At 17.8% G+C, this 15,059-nt stretch overlaps 4 protein-coding genes across 4 annotated transcripts in view; 1 reads left to right on the forward strand and 3 right to left on the reverse strand.

Moving 5' to 3' along the window:
- The window catches only part of PGSY75_0531100 (hypothetical protein), a gene marked incomplete at both ends in the record, with an annotated part of 8,052 nt that extends 2,648 nt beyond the window's left edge, over positions 1 to 5,404 (reverse strand). Inside the window, one exon of the mRNA XM_018784590.1 lies at positions 1 to 5,404. This exon is cut by the window's left edge and continues 2,648 nt beyond it. Coding sequence (XP_018643245.1) covers positions 1 to 5,404 — 5,404 coding nt within the window.
- Positions 5,405 to 6,692: 1,288 nt separating this feature from the next.
- Positions 6,693 to 7,334, reverse strand: PGSY75_0531200 (putative mitochondrial ribosomal protein S16 precursor; the record flags this gene model as incomplete). The annotated part of the gene is made up of 1 exon (XM_018784591.1): positions 6,693 to 7,334. The coding sequence occupies one exon, from the start codon at positions 7,332 to 7,334 to the stop codon at positions 6,693 to 6,695; it is 642 nt and encodes a 213-aa protein (XP_018643246.1).
- Positions 7,335 to 8,009: 675 nt separating this feature from the next.
- On the forward strand, positions 8,010 to 8,986 carry PGSY75_0531300 (hypothetical protein; the record flags this gene model as incomplete). Its single annotated transcript, XM_018784592.1, has 2 exons — positions 8,010 to 8,071; positions 8,155 to 8,986. 2 exons carry the CDS (start codon positions 8,010 to 8,012, stop codon positions 8,984 to 8,986), a joined length of 894 nt encoding a protein of 297 aa, XP_018643247.1.
- A 307-nt stretch (positions 8,987 to 9,293) lies between these two features.
- On the reverse strand, positions 9,294 to 12,884 carry PGSY75_0531400 (hypothetical protein; the record flags this gene model as incomplete). Its single annotated transcript, XM_018784593.1, has 1 exon — positions 9,294 to 12,884. The coding sequence occupies one exon, from the start codon at positions 12,882 to 12,884 to the stop codon at positions 9,294 to 9,296; it is 3,591 nt and encodes a 1,196-aa protein (XP_018643248.1).
- Between the last annotated feature and the right edge of the window lie 2,175 nt (positions 12,885 to 15,059).

Consider the following 15,059-nt stretch of genomic DNA (forward strand, 5'->3'; position numbering starts at 1 on the left):
TTTCAAAAACACAAAATATTTCATAGGTCTCTAAATTTAAATAAAACAAACTTATTATCATATCATGCATGCCTTGAAAATATTTTATTTTGTATAAAGAACAAAATAAAATTATGCATTTCATTGATTCCAATTGGATATAACTAACTATATTATTTTTTCGTTCTATATTTTTTTGAAAGTCTATATTTTGTAGCCATATATTCCGTTTTATATCTTCATAGCTCATTATATCGTCTTCAGAGTAATCATCGTAAGGAATTAATGTTTTTAAATCATCATTATTATTACTATTATTATTACTATTATTATTATTATTACTATTACTATTATTATTATTATTTACATATTTGTCTTTATCATTATAAGACAAATATTCTTCTATATATTTTTTGTCATTCTCATCAGATAAATGAATATTTTCCTTGGGTGAATTTTCTGAATAGATGTTATATATTTTATGAACAATTAATTCATTGTCCATATTAACCTTTATATTATTACTACAAGTGTTACTACTATTATTACTATTAAAATTATTATTTTTTTCGTTTTTGACTATAAATTCGTTATTATTTATATTAGTATTACCTTTATAAGTGTATAAATTATATTTTTCTTCATATTCTTCATGTTGTTCATGTTGTTTATTATAATTTATTATATTTAATAAATTTTCCTCAAATTTTTTTTTATAATTATCTATATTTGTTTTATTTTTTGTTTCATTACTGTATTCATAAATTAAATCATTTATTTTATTTATTTTTTCCTGATGGTTTTTCTTTATTCTTTTGTTATAATAATCAAATGAATGATATATTGATGTAATATAATTTAATCTTTCTTCTTTAATATCTAAATGTTTAAACAAATTATATTTGTTAATTTTAATACTTAAATAATTAAATTCTTTTATTATGTTATGATTTTTAAGATGTTTAATTCTTATATATGATACTATTTTCTTAATGTCCTTTTTATTTTTTTTATCAGTTTTATATTCATTATTATATATCTCAAGATTATTCTTATAAGTTACATTGTTTTTATTTAAATTATTTAGAATTTCTTCATTATCGCTACTTAGATATGATTTTTCATTTTTTTCCAAATATGTTTTATTTTCTTTATTATCTACCTCTTCTTTCAAAATTATATTATTTTCATTACTTATATTATCTTGAAATTCTTTTTCATCATTTAATTTTATTTCATCATCCAAATTTGTTTTTATTTTTTCTAAATGTTTATATTTTTCACATATTGAATTTGTTTGTTCTTTATTTGTTGGTTGGTCAGAATAATTATTATTTGCATTATAAGAATGTTCTCCAACATTATCCGTTTGAATATTATTTTCGGTTAATTCAATGTTTGGTTTAAAATCCTCTTTAATTATTTCAGAGTTTAAAATAATAATTTCATAATTATTGGAAATATTATTTGATCCAATATGGTTTATATTTTTATCATATACTATATTGTCTGTGTTATATACACTGTCATTATCCTGATTATTTTGATAAGTATAATCAATGGCTACATTTATATTATTATCTATATCATTTTTATGGGTATATTCTTCAATATCGTATATATTGTTATTTTCTTCATACGTTTGTTCATCATATAAACTTTGGTTATCCGTATTTTTATCATCATTTAGTTTTATATTTATTTGTTCTATTATCACAGATTGATTTAATTTATCATCCAGATTACTGGAATTTATTTTATGATCATCACTATCACACGTGTGTGATGATTTTTGGTCATGCGGAATATCTAAATTTGCAAGATCATCATTTTTATATGGTGAATGGTCATTTTCTCTCTTACTATTATTAGAATGGTGTGTAAAATTATCATCATCATAAGTTGTATTTATTGTTTCATTTATATGTTCATTTTTGTGTTCATACATATTGTTTGTATCATTATCAATATGTGCGTATTCCTTTATACTTTCAGTATCATATTTCATAATTTCATCGTGATAATTTATATGTTCATCTTGTTTGTCCTTAACATTATATCCTTCTTCAATATTAAAAGAATATTCATTTTGAACGGCTGCATTTGAGTCATATATTGATGGTATATCTTTTTCTAAATGTACGTGAGAATTTTGTATTATCATTATATCATTTTGTGATTTGATTGTTTTATCTTTAGAAACATTATTTATATGAACATTTGTTATTTTTTCATTTTCAGATATTAATATTTCATCTATATTATTTGAAAAAAGTTCACTTAATCCTAATAAGTTATTTGATAAGGGGCATAATAATGGTTTTTCTGTATTGTTTTCATTACTGTTGAGTAATTCATATGAATTAGGACCTTGATCGTTTGATATTTTAATTTCTTTTATGATTATATTTTTATCAGTTGAATTATTACATATGTGATCATTATTGTTATATTGTTCATATTGAAGTGTTTCATTATGTTGAATATTTTGATCATTTTTATTATTTAGGATATATGTATTATCTTTTTTGTGTTCATTCGTTTTTCCATATTGATCATTTTCACTTTCATTATATTCCTTATGAGATGCATCATTGTCTACTCTGTTGATAGTTAAATGTTTTGTTACTTCTTTGTTAATATCTTTCAATATATCATCAGGATCATGTGTATTATAAAAATGGTTATTATTATTATTATTATTATTATTATTATTATTATTATTATTATTATTATTAATAATAGATTTATCATGATCATTATTATTGTTTTTATTTATTGTTTCTTGTGAGAAATATATATCTTTATTAAGATAAAGGGATGAAATTTTGTGATATATATTTTTGTTGTTATATGATTTTTTTCTTTTTTCTTTTTTATAATATGTAGCTTCTTTTTTTGTATGTCCATGCTTTCCTTGTTGATTTAAATATAAATATTTTTTTTTTTTTTTTGGAGAGAATTTTATATGATTCATATTATCATTATTAATATGCACATTTTCATTTATGTGTATATATTTTTTTTTGTGTGTATGTGTTGTTTTCTCATCATATATATTATAATAATTTTTTTTTTTTTTTATATTTTTTTTTGATTTAAATTTATGATTAAAATGGAATAAATTCTCTAAATTCATATATTGTTTTTCATCTTGTATATTATATTTTAAGAATGAGTTTAGGAATTCATTTTTATTATTTATTTGAATTTCATGGGAGTTTGTGTGTTTATTATTATTAAGTTTATTGAGAGATTGTACGTCTTTTATTTGGATGTTATTTTTAAAGAGAGAATATAAGTATAATTTAATTTTTTTTTTTTTTTTTTTGTTTTTGCTAGACAAATAATTGGTTTTAAATATTTTTGGTGTTTTTCTTCTCAATTTAAAATGAATTGGAATATATGATTCTTGTGTTTGTTCATTTTGATTTTCTTTTATTATATATTCATTTTGTTTTTCACTTTTTGTTTCGATTTTTTCATAATTTTGTTTGTTATTATGAATTTCATTAGGTGTTAAAACAGTTATATCATTATTATAATGAGAAGTATTATGATTGTTATATATATTATTTATTTGATTATGAGAATGATTTTCATTATCCTTCTTAAGAACAAAATATTTGTCTTTGTGATAACTATATTTTTCTTTATATTGAAGAATATTATTTTGTATACCATTTGCATTTTTGAATTGCTTTTCGAATTCCATTATATTTTCGTATAACTTAATTTTTGTTTTCCTTTTATTGTATATAGCTTTTTGAAGATTTTTATTTCTTATGAAATTGTTATATTTTTGTTTCATTACATTATTTTTATAATTAAAGTGTTGTATATTTTGTACATAAATATTTGTACCACAACTAATATTATTATTATTATTATTATTATTATTATTACTGATGTTTGTTTTGTTGCTGTTGTTATTGTCTGTGGTAAAATTATTGATTGTGTCATCATAATTTCCTTGTACCTTTTGAATATTTATTTTTTTATTGTCTTCATCTCTTTTGCAATCATTAATTATATTAACAAAAAGGTCATTTGAATTATAAAAATTATTATCGCATGAATATTGTATTTGTTTTATTTCTTGTGATATATCTTTTTTTTTTAAATGTTCTTTTTTGGTATGATTGGTTTTAAGGAACTTTTTGTTTATTATATAAGTTTGAATATCCGATATTTCTAAATTCTTTTGGTCTATTGAATATTTTAGTTCCTTCTTTTTTTTTTTTTTTTTTTCTTTAATCCTTGAGAAGATATTTAGCATCTGATAATTATTAGATATAGAATAAGTTGGTTGATTATTTTCATTGTCTTTTCTGTTATAAATTTGATATTGAAAATTTGGATGATTTAAATGGTTATCATTTTTATGTTGGTTATAATTGTAATTATTATTTATGTGATATTTATTATAATTATTATTATTATTATAATTATTATTATTATTATTATTATTATTATTATTATTAATATTAATATTATTTTTTATTAATTTTTTTTTTTTTTTATAATAACATTTTGTATTATCATAAATATTATTATAAGGTGTTGTAAAATGTTTTGGTATATTTTGATATTTTATATCTACTTGATTTTTATTGTTACTATAAATATCACTATATATATTATCATCCTTTGTACTATATATTTCTTCTTCACAATTCGAATCATATTCGTTTTTCCTATTAGGGTTGATTATAATATTTTTTGTGTTTTTTATATTTATAGTAGATTCATTATAATAATGATCTGATTTGTCGAAACATAAATCATTCAAATTGTGTTCTTTAGTATTATCATAATTATTACTATGTTTTATGTTTAAATCATATTGTTCATTATTATTGTTAATAATATCATTATGGTTGTTTTCTTTATTTTCGTGTCGTTTATAGAAATAATTTTGTTTATATATAAAATTAACATGCTGTTCGTTTTTTTGTTGATTATAATGAAGGTCGTTATTATTTTTTATGTTTTTCATAAATGCTATATTATTACATTTATCATGTGAAGGGTTTATTAGGTTTACATTATGACATAATTTATTTGAGTTAAAATTTATATAATTATTTATATTTGTATCATCATATGTCTGTTCATTTCTGTCTAATGGTTGTCTTTCATTTATTATACATTTGTTTATAGTATTACTATGATAAGAAGAGGTAAAATTAGATAAATGAGAACTATTTGAAGATAGAATATTTATATCCTTATCATTTTTTTTATCCTTATTATTTACACATTCGTGATTATTGGACGAATGTAAAAAATACATTTGATTATTTTTATTTACCTCATGGTTATTATCTTTTCGTGTATTTATTTTATATAAATTATTTTGAATAGATCTAAAGTCGCTTATATTTTCCTTATTCAAAATATCATCTTGATTTGAATTATTCATATTAAAATATATGAAGGCTAAGGTTTACAATTTTGTGGTAAAAAGGAAGTAAATTAATAAGTATTAAAAAAAAAAAAATACATATATATATATATATATATATTAATGTATCAAACTTTAATTATTCAAAGGTGATGGCCTTTAAGACAGGTTATAATTAATATGCTAAATAATTTATATTTTCATATATTTAATATATATATTATTAACTAAAAACTATATTAAATCGATATGGTTTTAAAAAAAACAAAAAAATAAATAAATAAATGATACCATAAAAATATTTTTAAGTTGAAAAAATAAAGTTTATATATATGGTTGTTTTATAAAATATGGTTAAATGGTAATTATATATATATATATATATATATGTATTATTATTTCATATATTGGTATATATATAATATTATATAATACAAATTTGGTATGTACTTAAATTTTTTTTTTTTTCGTGAACAAAACTATATGTTGTAATAATTATACAATCAATTCTGAGCACTTGTAACCCACCAAAATGCACACATTAAAAAAAAAAAAGAAAAAAAAAAAAGAATAATAATAAAATAAAAAAAAAAAAAATACAAAAAAAAAATTATATACAAAAATAAAATATAATTAAATATATAAATATATATATATATATATATGTATATTTTCATATTTTGAATAAAGTGTAACCAGTTCAAAAAATAAAAAATTGATTATTAATTTAAATCCTATATGTAAAAGATTATATATATGTATGCTTACGACTTAATACAGTTTATATATATTCTTATGCTTTTAAAAAGTTGGGCACAAAATTTATAGGGGTTGTAATAAGATGTAATTTATTTTGCAAATATTTGGATCATCAAATTGAATAGATCTAAAGAGATAAGATATATGTAAATACACTTGGGCAAGAACAAAAAAAAAAAAAAATAAAAAAAAAAATGTTACTTTTGAGTGTTGTATTTCTCATAATTATGGTTTGTATAAAATTTGGTTTGGGTTACATTATTTCTCCATTTTCTATAAATGGAGAATACAAAAAATATATTCGTTAATTATAGGTTTAAAAAAAGAGAAAAAAAAGAATATTTAAATAAAGTATTCTTATTTTGAATGTTAACATATGTATATATATATATATATGTATATTCTTTATGACGTGATTATATTTTTATATATTTTATAGTTAAAAAAGGGGGTTTTAGTTGATTATTTAATTTTTTTTCATTTTTCAATATTTGAAAGGGATTTGTAAAAATAATTATAATAAATAATAATGACAATATTTATTATATCATCTAATAATTTTTCTAATTTTATCCGTATGTTCTAATTCAAGGATTCTATTTTTTGATAATTTTTTAAGATATGTAAGTTCTTCCGGTGTATATATATACTCGTCTTGATTATTTGGTTCATTTTTTGAAGTTTGAAAATCATTTTGATATTGAATATTTAAATCAGTTTTTAAGAAATTATTAATTTTATCTGCTTGTATAAGTTTGTGTTTATTTATTATTTCATTGTATTTATGATAATATTTATCTGAACATCTTCTACTGTATTTTATTGGATATTGAGGTATAATTTTGCATAAACTTAATACATATTTCATATGATCACTAAAGTTACAATTGGCAGCTAGCCAAAATTTGACTCGATTAAATCGTAATCGAATTTCTTTAATATTTTCTACATTATTATAATAACAATCATTAGTTGGATTAGTAATATTATATCTATTTAACTTTTCTCTAATATTATTTTTATTTACATATGTACCTAATACTTCTATGTGTTTCCCATTTTTTTTATCTTTTTGATTTGCTACAACTATTTTAAAAAAACGTTTTCTTTTTACCCCATTAACTTGACATCGAATTCTTGGGGGCCCTTTATCCTTTGAAAAATAGGGTAAGAATAATCTTCTTATCATTTTAACAAAGGATAAAATATATATATATATATATATATATATATATATATTATATTTATATGTAGTGACTTATTTTTTTTTTTTTTTTTTTTTTATACAAATACACATAGCTTTAAAATATTGCCATTTATTTTAAATATAAATCTATGTAAAATAATTCATAATGATATATTCTAATTTTATTTTATAATTCATATGAAAAAGAAGAATATTTCTATAAATAATATATTTTTATTTTAAAAATATTATTATATATTTATATATGTATAATTATTATTCACTCCTTGAAAAATTATATAGGCATATAAAAATTATTGAATAGTTAATAAGTATTATATATATGTAACAAAATTTTAAGTATATCATTTGGAATGTGCACTAAGTTCAAATAATATTTCATTATATATATATATATATATATATAATATAATATAATTTAATTTTTTTTTTTTCTTTGTGCTTTATTTTTTATATTGTTTATTTTTTTAATTATTTTATTAGAGAATAAGAATTTTATGACTGAATAGACGATTTATGCATAATATTATTATAAAAATATTATATTTCTTTAGTTTAATTATTTTTATTTTTTGTATAATATATATATTTTTATTGATTTTTGGAAATAATGTGCATATATTATTCTTTTTTTTGTTTTTTAATAAGAGAAATAATATGACAATAGTAAGAACATATAGATTTAAAAAAGAAGCACCTAACTTAAATTGCACTTTAGAGTAAGTGAAAAGATAAAATATAATGAAATATATTGACATTTTATATATATTAAATATATATATATATATGTATATCTTTTTAGCAGTAAGAAAGAGAAATGGAATGAATTCATTCAGTATATACAAAATTTAAAGGATTATACTAAATGTGGTGTTGATCGAAATGAATGCTTATTTGATTCTTATAATGAAGAGGATAATAACAAAATAGAAGATGTGATAAAAGAAAATGTAGATGATATAATTAAAATAACAAAATGGAATAATGATATGGAATTAAATAAGAATTTTATTCAAAAAGAATTAATGTCTTTATCATCATCTTATTCTTCTGATGAAGATAGATATTCAAATGAATCTGGTAGTGCTTTAAATCTGAATAAGTATAATATAATTGAGAATAATATATATTCGAACAATGCAAATTTTAAAAGGCAAAAAGTAAAAAATGTTACTGATATAAATAATTATATAAAGAATGAACATGAGGATATTAAAAAGAAAAAGAGAAAAAAAGAGTATAAAGAAGAAAAGCATGGTGCAAAAGAAAGCTTTTATAAGAAGAAAAATTCATATGGTAATAATGTATATAATAATTTTTCAAAATATAATAATAGTAATAATAAAAAGAAACAGTATGATGGGGATAAAAATAAGAAGAAATATATGAAAAAATATAAAAACTATGAATTTAATAATAATAATAGAGATAATAAAAATAAAGAGAAGAAAATAAAAAATAGAAGAAATAAACAAGATGATAGGTCACAAAATAATATGGACATAGATGGAACATATGCATATAATTATGCATACTTAAATAAAAATAATGATTCTACTATGTCTAGTTCGGTAGAAGCAGCAAATGATACAATAATGGATTTAGAAGAAGAAATAAGAAATTACAATTTATAAAAAAATTAATGTGAGAAAGTATTTTTTTTTTTTTTTTTTTTAAAGATAACATAACTGTTTATATATATATATATATATATATATATATATTAATTATAAGTTGTAATTTATTTTTAAAATCTTCAATTATATGATACTATAAAATTATAACAAATAACATTTATTGTATATATATATATATATATATATATATATATATATTATTTGGTAAAATGGATAAAAAAAAAAAAATAAAAGAAATAAATAAAATAAAATATATTATTATATGTTAAGGTTAGTTATATATTTGTTCATATATTTACTTATTTTATTTGGAAATTCTGTTAATCAAATCAACTAATAATATAGGTTTCCATTCTTGTTCATCATATATATATATAATATTATTATTAATATATATAGAAATTTTATTTATTGAATACACTGGATGACCATTAATTTTACGGTCATATTTTTGAATAAATAAAATATCATTTTGTAGACAATATTTCTCCAAATATAATTTTGCATTAATATCTTCATCTTGTTCGTTTTGATATTTCTTTTTAAATTCATTACGATGTTCGTCTAATTTGTTCATTACATGAAGATATTTTTTTGAAGAAAATTTGTAGTCAGTATATTTTTCTTTATTTGTATTACTTTGTTGTAATTTGTTTTTATAATTTATTTGATATATGTTATTTGTTTGTGGTATAGCATAAGATGGAAGAGGGATTTTTATGTCCTTATATAAAAAGTAATAATTAATTTGATCATCTGAAGAAATTTTATTTTTATCAAAGTCAAGTACTTTTTCTACAGGGAATGTGATAATTTCATCTTGAACCAAATATGATTTAATAACATTTAATATACTGAACATAATATTTTTTATTGAATCATCTTTCATTATATTGTTTTCAAAAATGGATTTGACATTTTTAAACATTTCATATATATATTTTTTTTTAAGCATTATTGTATTTGTTTTGTCTATATTAGGTTCTTTGTTATTTTCTAATTTATGTTCTTCATTATAATAATCATTATTATTGATATTATTATTATTAGATTGGGTATGTATGTCCTTAGTTTTGTTTATATCCCCTTTTGAGGTATCACTTATTGGTTGATCGTTTTGTTCAGAAAAATGTTTTATTTGTCTTAAATAGTTACACACATATTTTGTAAAAGGATAAAGAAAATAAACTTTGAAAAGAAAATTAAATATATTAAGATCAATGGAATTGTATAATAATAATATTGATTTAATATTAATTATATATTGATCATCCAAAAAATTGATATTTGTTAATTCGTGAATAATTTTTTTTACAATAATGTGTAATATTTGTTTTTTGTATATTTGATTATTCATAAGAGATATTTGAATTAATTGTATATAATAGTCAGATATAGAACATTTTTTCAAATATAAGAAAATATAATTAATATAATACTTATAAATAAAATCATTAATATCATATTGTTTATTTATATCATATAATATTTGTATTTTGTTTTGTATATCTTGTATTAAATGATCATTAAGTTCAAATGTTTGTGTGTCCATGGAATTTGTTAAAATAATTTTATTTTGAATAAAATGAATTAATATTTTTTTATAATATTTTTTATTTAAAATATCTTTAAAAAGATTAAGATGAGAAAATAGATCAGTACAGTTTTTTATATGTCTACATGAATAAATAAAATTATAATATATGATATTATCAAATTCGTATTCTAATTCTTCATATTGGGATTTTTTGTTTTGTTCAATACCCATGAGAATGATTTTTTTTAAATGTATTAAATATTTTATATCATTTTGGTTGATATTATATGGATAATTATAATTATAATTATAATAATTTTTATTATTTTTATTATTATTATTATTATTATTGTTATTATTATGGGACGTATAAGGTTCATCCTTATTGTTAATACTTAAAGATGTATTGTCATTTGTTGTATTTAAGTATATTTGTTCTTTGATCGAATTATCTTGATCTGTTTGATTCACATTTATATTTTCAATAATATCATCATCATTTTTATTTTCTAATTTGATTTCTTGTTCATTTGTTTCATTTTGTTGAATGGTGTTATAAAAATAAAGTCTCAAAAATTCTATGAAGAAGTTAGAAACATATGTATTTAAGCACATAAAATTGGAGTTTTCATATATGAAAAATAAAAAGGTATACAGATCACTTAAAGATAATTTTGAATTGTTCTTATAAATTTGAATGTTATCTATTTGAATTAAATTATTTATTTCGTTTATGTTATCTAACACTTTGTAGGTATAATCATTGTTATGTGACAAGGAATTGTTTGTTTGTTCTTTGGGGTTGGAATTATTATTTTTTATGGGAAAGAATCCATGTTCATACAAACAATTATATTTCTGAATTATTAAGTCATTTATGTTTTGTTCAAAATTATTTTGATCAATATTATATTCTACATGTTGTTGTGTAATATCATTTTTTTCACATTGTAGTTTAAAAAGAAATGAATCATTGGTATGATAAGGAATTGATGTGTTTGTTAATTTAATTAATTTTTTGTTCATATTATTATTTTGGATCATATTATTATTTTCGATCATATTATATTCTTTTTGGTATGTATCATCAATAACGTTGGACATAATATTTATATTTGATATATTATTAATAGTTGATATATCTTTATTTTCATTATTGTGTTTAAAATTTGTAAGTGAAAAAATATATTGGTTATATGTCATTTGGTTAAATAGTTTTGGATAGAATAAAATGGTATGAATATTTAATAGATATTTATAAGTTAATATATTTTTAAGTATGGACAATTGAATTTTATAAAGATCATTTTTATTAACATAATTTCTATAATTTTTGATTTTATTTTCTGATTGTTTTTGTTTTTTCATATTTGTAAAATAATTTACTGTTATATTTTGAACATGTATATTCAAATTATATTTGAGAATTTGAAGATTTGATATATTTTTTGATTCATTAAAATGTTCATTTTGACAATTTAAAGAATGATCTATGTATGTTGATTGATTAAATTTTAAATCAGCAATAATTTCATTTTTAATTTTTTTAAAATTCCAATATTTTCTTGAACTATATTTTTTCATCCATAAATTATTTCTATCTATATCATCATGGAAATTAAAATCTTGGCTTTCATCTGAAGGAATATTATTATGTATATTATCATATGGGTCACTATCATATATATTATTATATATTTTATTTTTGGTACTCTTATTGTCTTTTTCTTCAATAACTTTTATATCTTTTTTATTAAGTTCAATAGGTGCAATATTTGTTTTCATATTTTTTCCAATACCATCTTCATAACCCATTTTTCGTAATATTTTAAAACCTAAACCATATTGCTCAAAATTCTTATCTTTATCTTTTAATTCTGTAAGATTATATTTTTTCAAATTATGTTTAATAAAATCTTCATCTTTTTTTTTTATATGAAAATTAAAATCAAATACAAAATGTTTGAAGACATCATATTCGTCATAATCATCTGAATCATTATCAGAGGAATAATCATTAAAATTATTTATTCCATTATTTTCATATTCATTATTATTTATATTTTTCTTATCATTTAGAAAACCTGCACTTACGAATTTAACAGGTTTCATCATATATTCTTCATTATTTAGATTTTTGAAACTTTTGTTTTTGTTACTATATATATATTCATGTTCATCATTATGTTCGTCTTCATCTTGAAGATTATCATCATCTTGTTCTATGTGATCATCATCTTGTTCTATGTGATCATCATCATAGTTATATGTTGAATAAAAGTTTTGTTTTTTCCTTTTTTTCTTTTTCTTTTCATTTTTTTGTATATCTGCAAAGGATATGTCGTTGAAATAATTCATAATATGATTTTTACCGAACGTTTTGTGATTTTTTTTTTTTTTTTTTTTTTTCTTTTTATCTTATTTTGTTACATTTTATTTTTTTTTTATGCATATTATAACATATATTATATATACATAAAAATAGTATAATGCGCAATTATTTTTTTTTTTAATATAACTAAAAATTTAAACTTGTCGAATATATAAGGAGCTTACTATATTATTACTCACATAATTTTTAAAAAAATAAAGAGAAAAAAAAAAAAAAAAAAAAAAAAAATTTATATTTGAAAAAATATATAAATATAATATAATATAATATTTTTTTTTTTTTTTTTTTTTGTATCAATGGGTAATATGTATTTAAAAAAAAATACATATATATTTAATATTTATATTTTTAAATAATTGCAGATAGAATAATATTTATATGGCCACTTTATTTTATTGTTATATATATTATATTTATGCATATATATATATATATATATATAATATATGATATGTATTATCAAGAAGCGTATTGTGTTATTATATTTCAATTAATATACAAAAAAATTAAAAAAAAATTATAATAAAATAAATAAAAATAAATGTCATATAATATAAAATTAACAATATATATATATATTTAATCATTCTATTATGTTATAATTTCTGAATAAATTTATATATCTACAACATTTTAAAGTTGAAATAATTTTACAACCTATGAAGGAATTGATGTGATTTATAAAAAGAGGAAAAAAAAAAAAAATAATAACCATAAGTTAGGTGTATCTATTTTCATATGTTGTAATAAGATTTACAAGTCTTTTAATTTTTTTAAATTACTCATAAGAAAAATCTTAAATGAATAAATATAAATTTTTTTTTTTTTTTTTTTTTTTTGTTTGTATTTAATATTTATATAAGAAGTAGGTTACTTAAAAAATTTTGTAGAAAAGGTTTAATAAATGAAAAAGAGCATATTAAAATATTATGTTTTTTTAGAATTTTCCTTATATGAAATGTTTAAAATAGAAGGTTTTGAAAACAAAAAATATAAAGAGTGTGTTGAAATAAAAAAAAAATAATAATAAAATAATAATAAATCATATGCATTATTAAAAGTTTTATGTAAAAAAATAAAGCATACACATATATATATATATATATATATATAATTATTGTGAAATTTACATGCTCTATATATTTAACAATTATGCCAAAGCATATTGTATGCTTTTTTTAAAATAAGAATAGAAAATATATATATATATATATATATATATATATAATGTGCACTACTGTAAATGAATATATTCCTATACGTATTTTTATTCCTGAAAGGAACACTTAAAGAATAATTATTACTAAATATATAAAATATATTTTTATTTTATTATTATTATTTTTTTTTTTTATAAGGACTGTAATGATAATATAGGAATTATATTTTTATTTTATGGACAACAATATATTAAAATTTTTTATGAATAAATTATAAATAGGTAAATTTTTTTTTTTTTTTCTTCTTTATTTAAAAAAGAAGAATTTTTAAATTTAAATTTTTAATTGTTTATTAAGAAAAAAAAAAAATATATTTTTTTAAAAAATAATTAGAAAAAAAAGAAAAAAAAACATGCAGTTAGTGGTTTATTTTTTATAAAGTATTTATATAGTGTTGTATATATTTATGTGTATTTAAATAAAAAATACATATATATGTGTTAATTAATTTGTTCTGATTTTTAAAAATTTTTTTAATTTTTCCTAGTTTAATAAAAATAAATTATTATATAATTTAAATAATATTAATTAAAAAAAAAGAAAAATAAAAAAATAAAGAAAGTTGTTTTCCTAATTTGGATATTATATATGTTATATTAATATTATATATATATATATTATTATACATCTATAATGAAATACTATTATATATAAATAATATGGTATATATATAAATTTTACGTATAATATAATAATATATATATTATATATATTTTAATGTGAATAGAATCCATTTTAATATTATTATCGGACCCATACTATGAGAATATAGTGAAATAAACTATGTTTGAATGTATATACAATATTAAATAAAGAAAACTTTGTTTTAAAACTTACTATTAATAAAGTATTATTAAGTTCATATTATATTAACTATATGTGAATTTTATTTTATAAAAACAAAAATTCCAAAAAAAAAAA

The sequence above is a fragment of the Plasmodium gaboni genome, chromosome 5 (assembly GCF_001602025.1).
Source record: "Plasmodium gaboni strain SY75 chromosome 5, whole genome shotgun sequence".
NCBI classification, from domain to species: Eukaryota; Apicomplexa; class Aconoidasida; order Haemosporida; family Plasmodiidae; genus Plasmodium; species Plasmodium gaboni.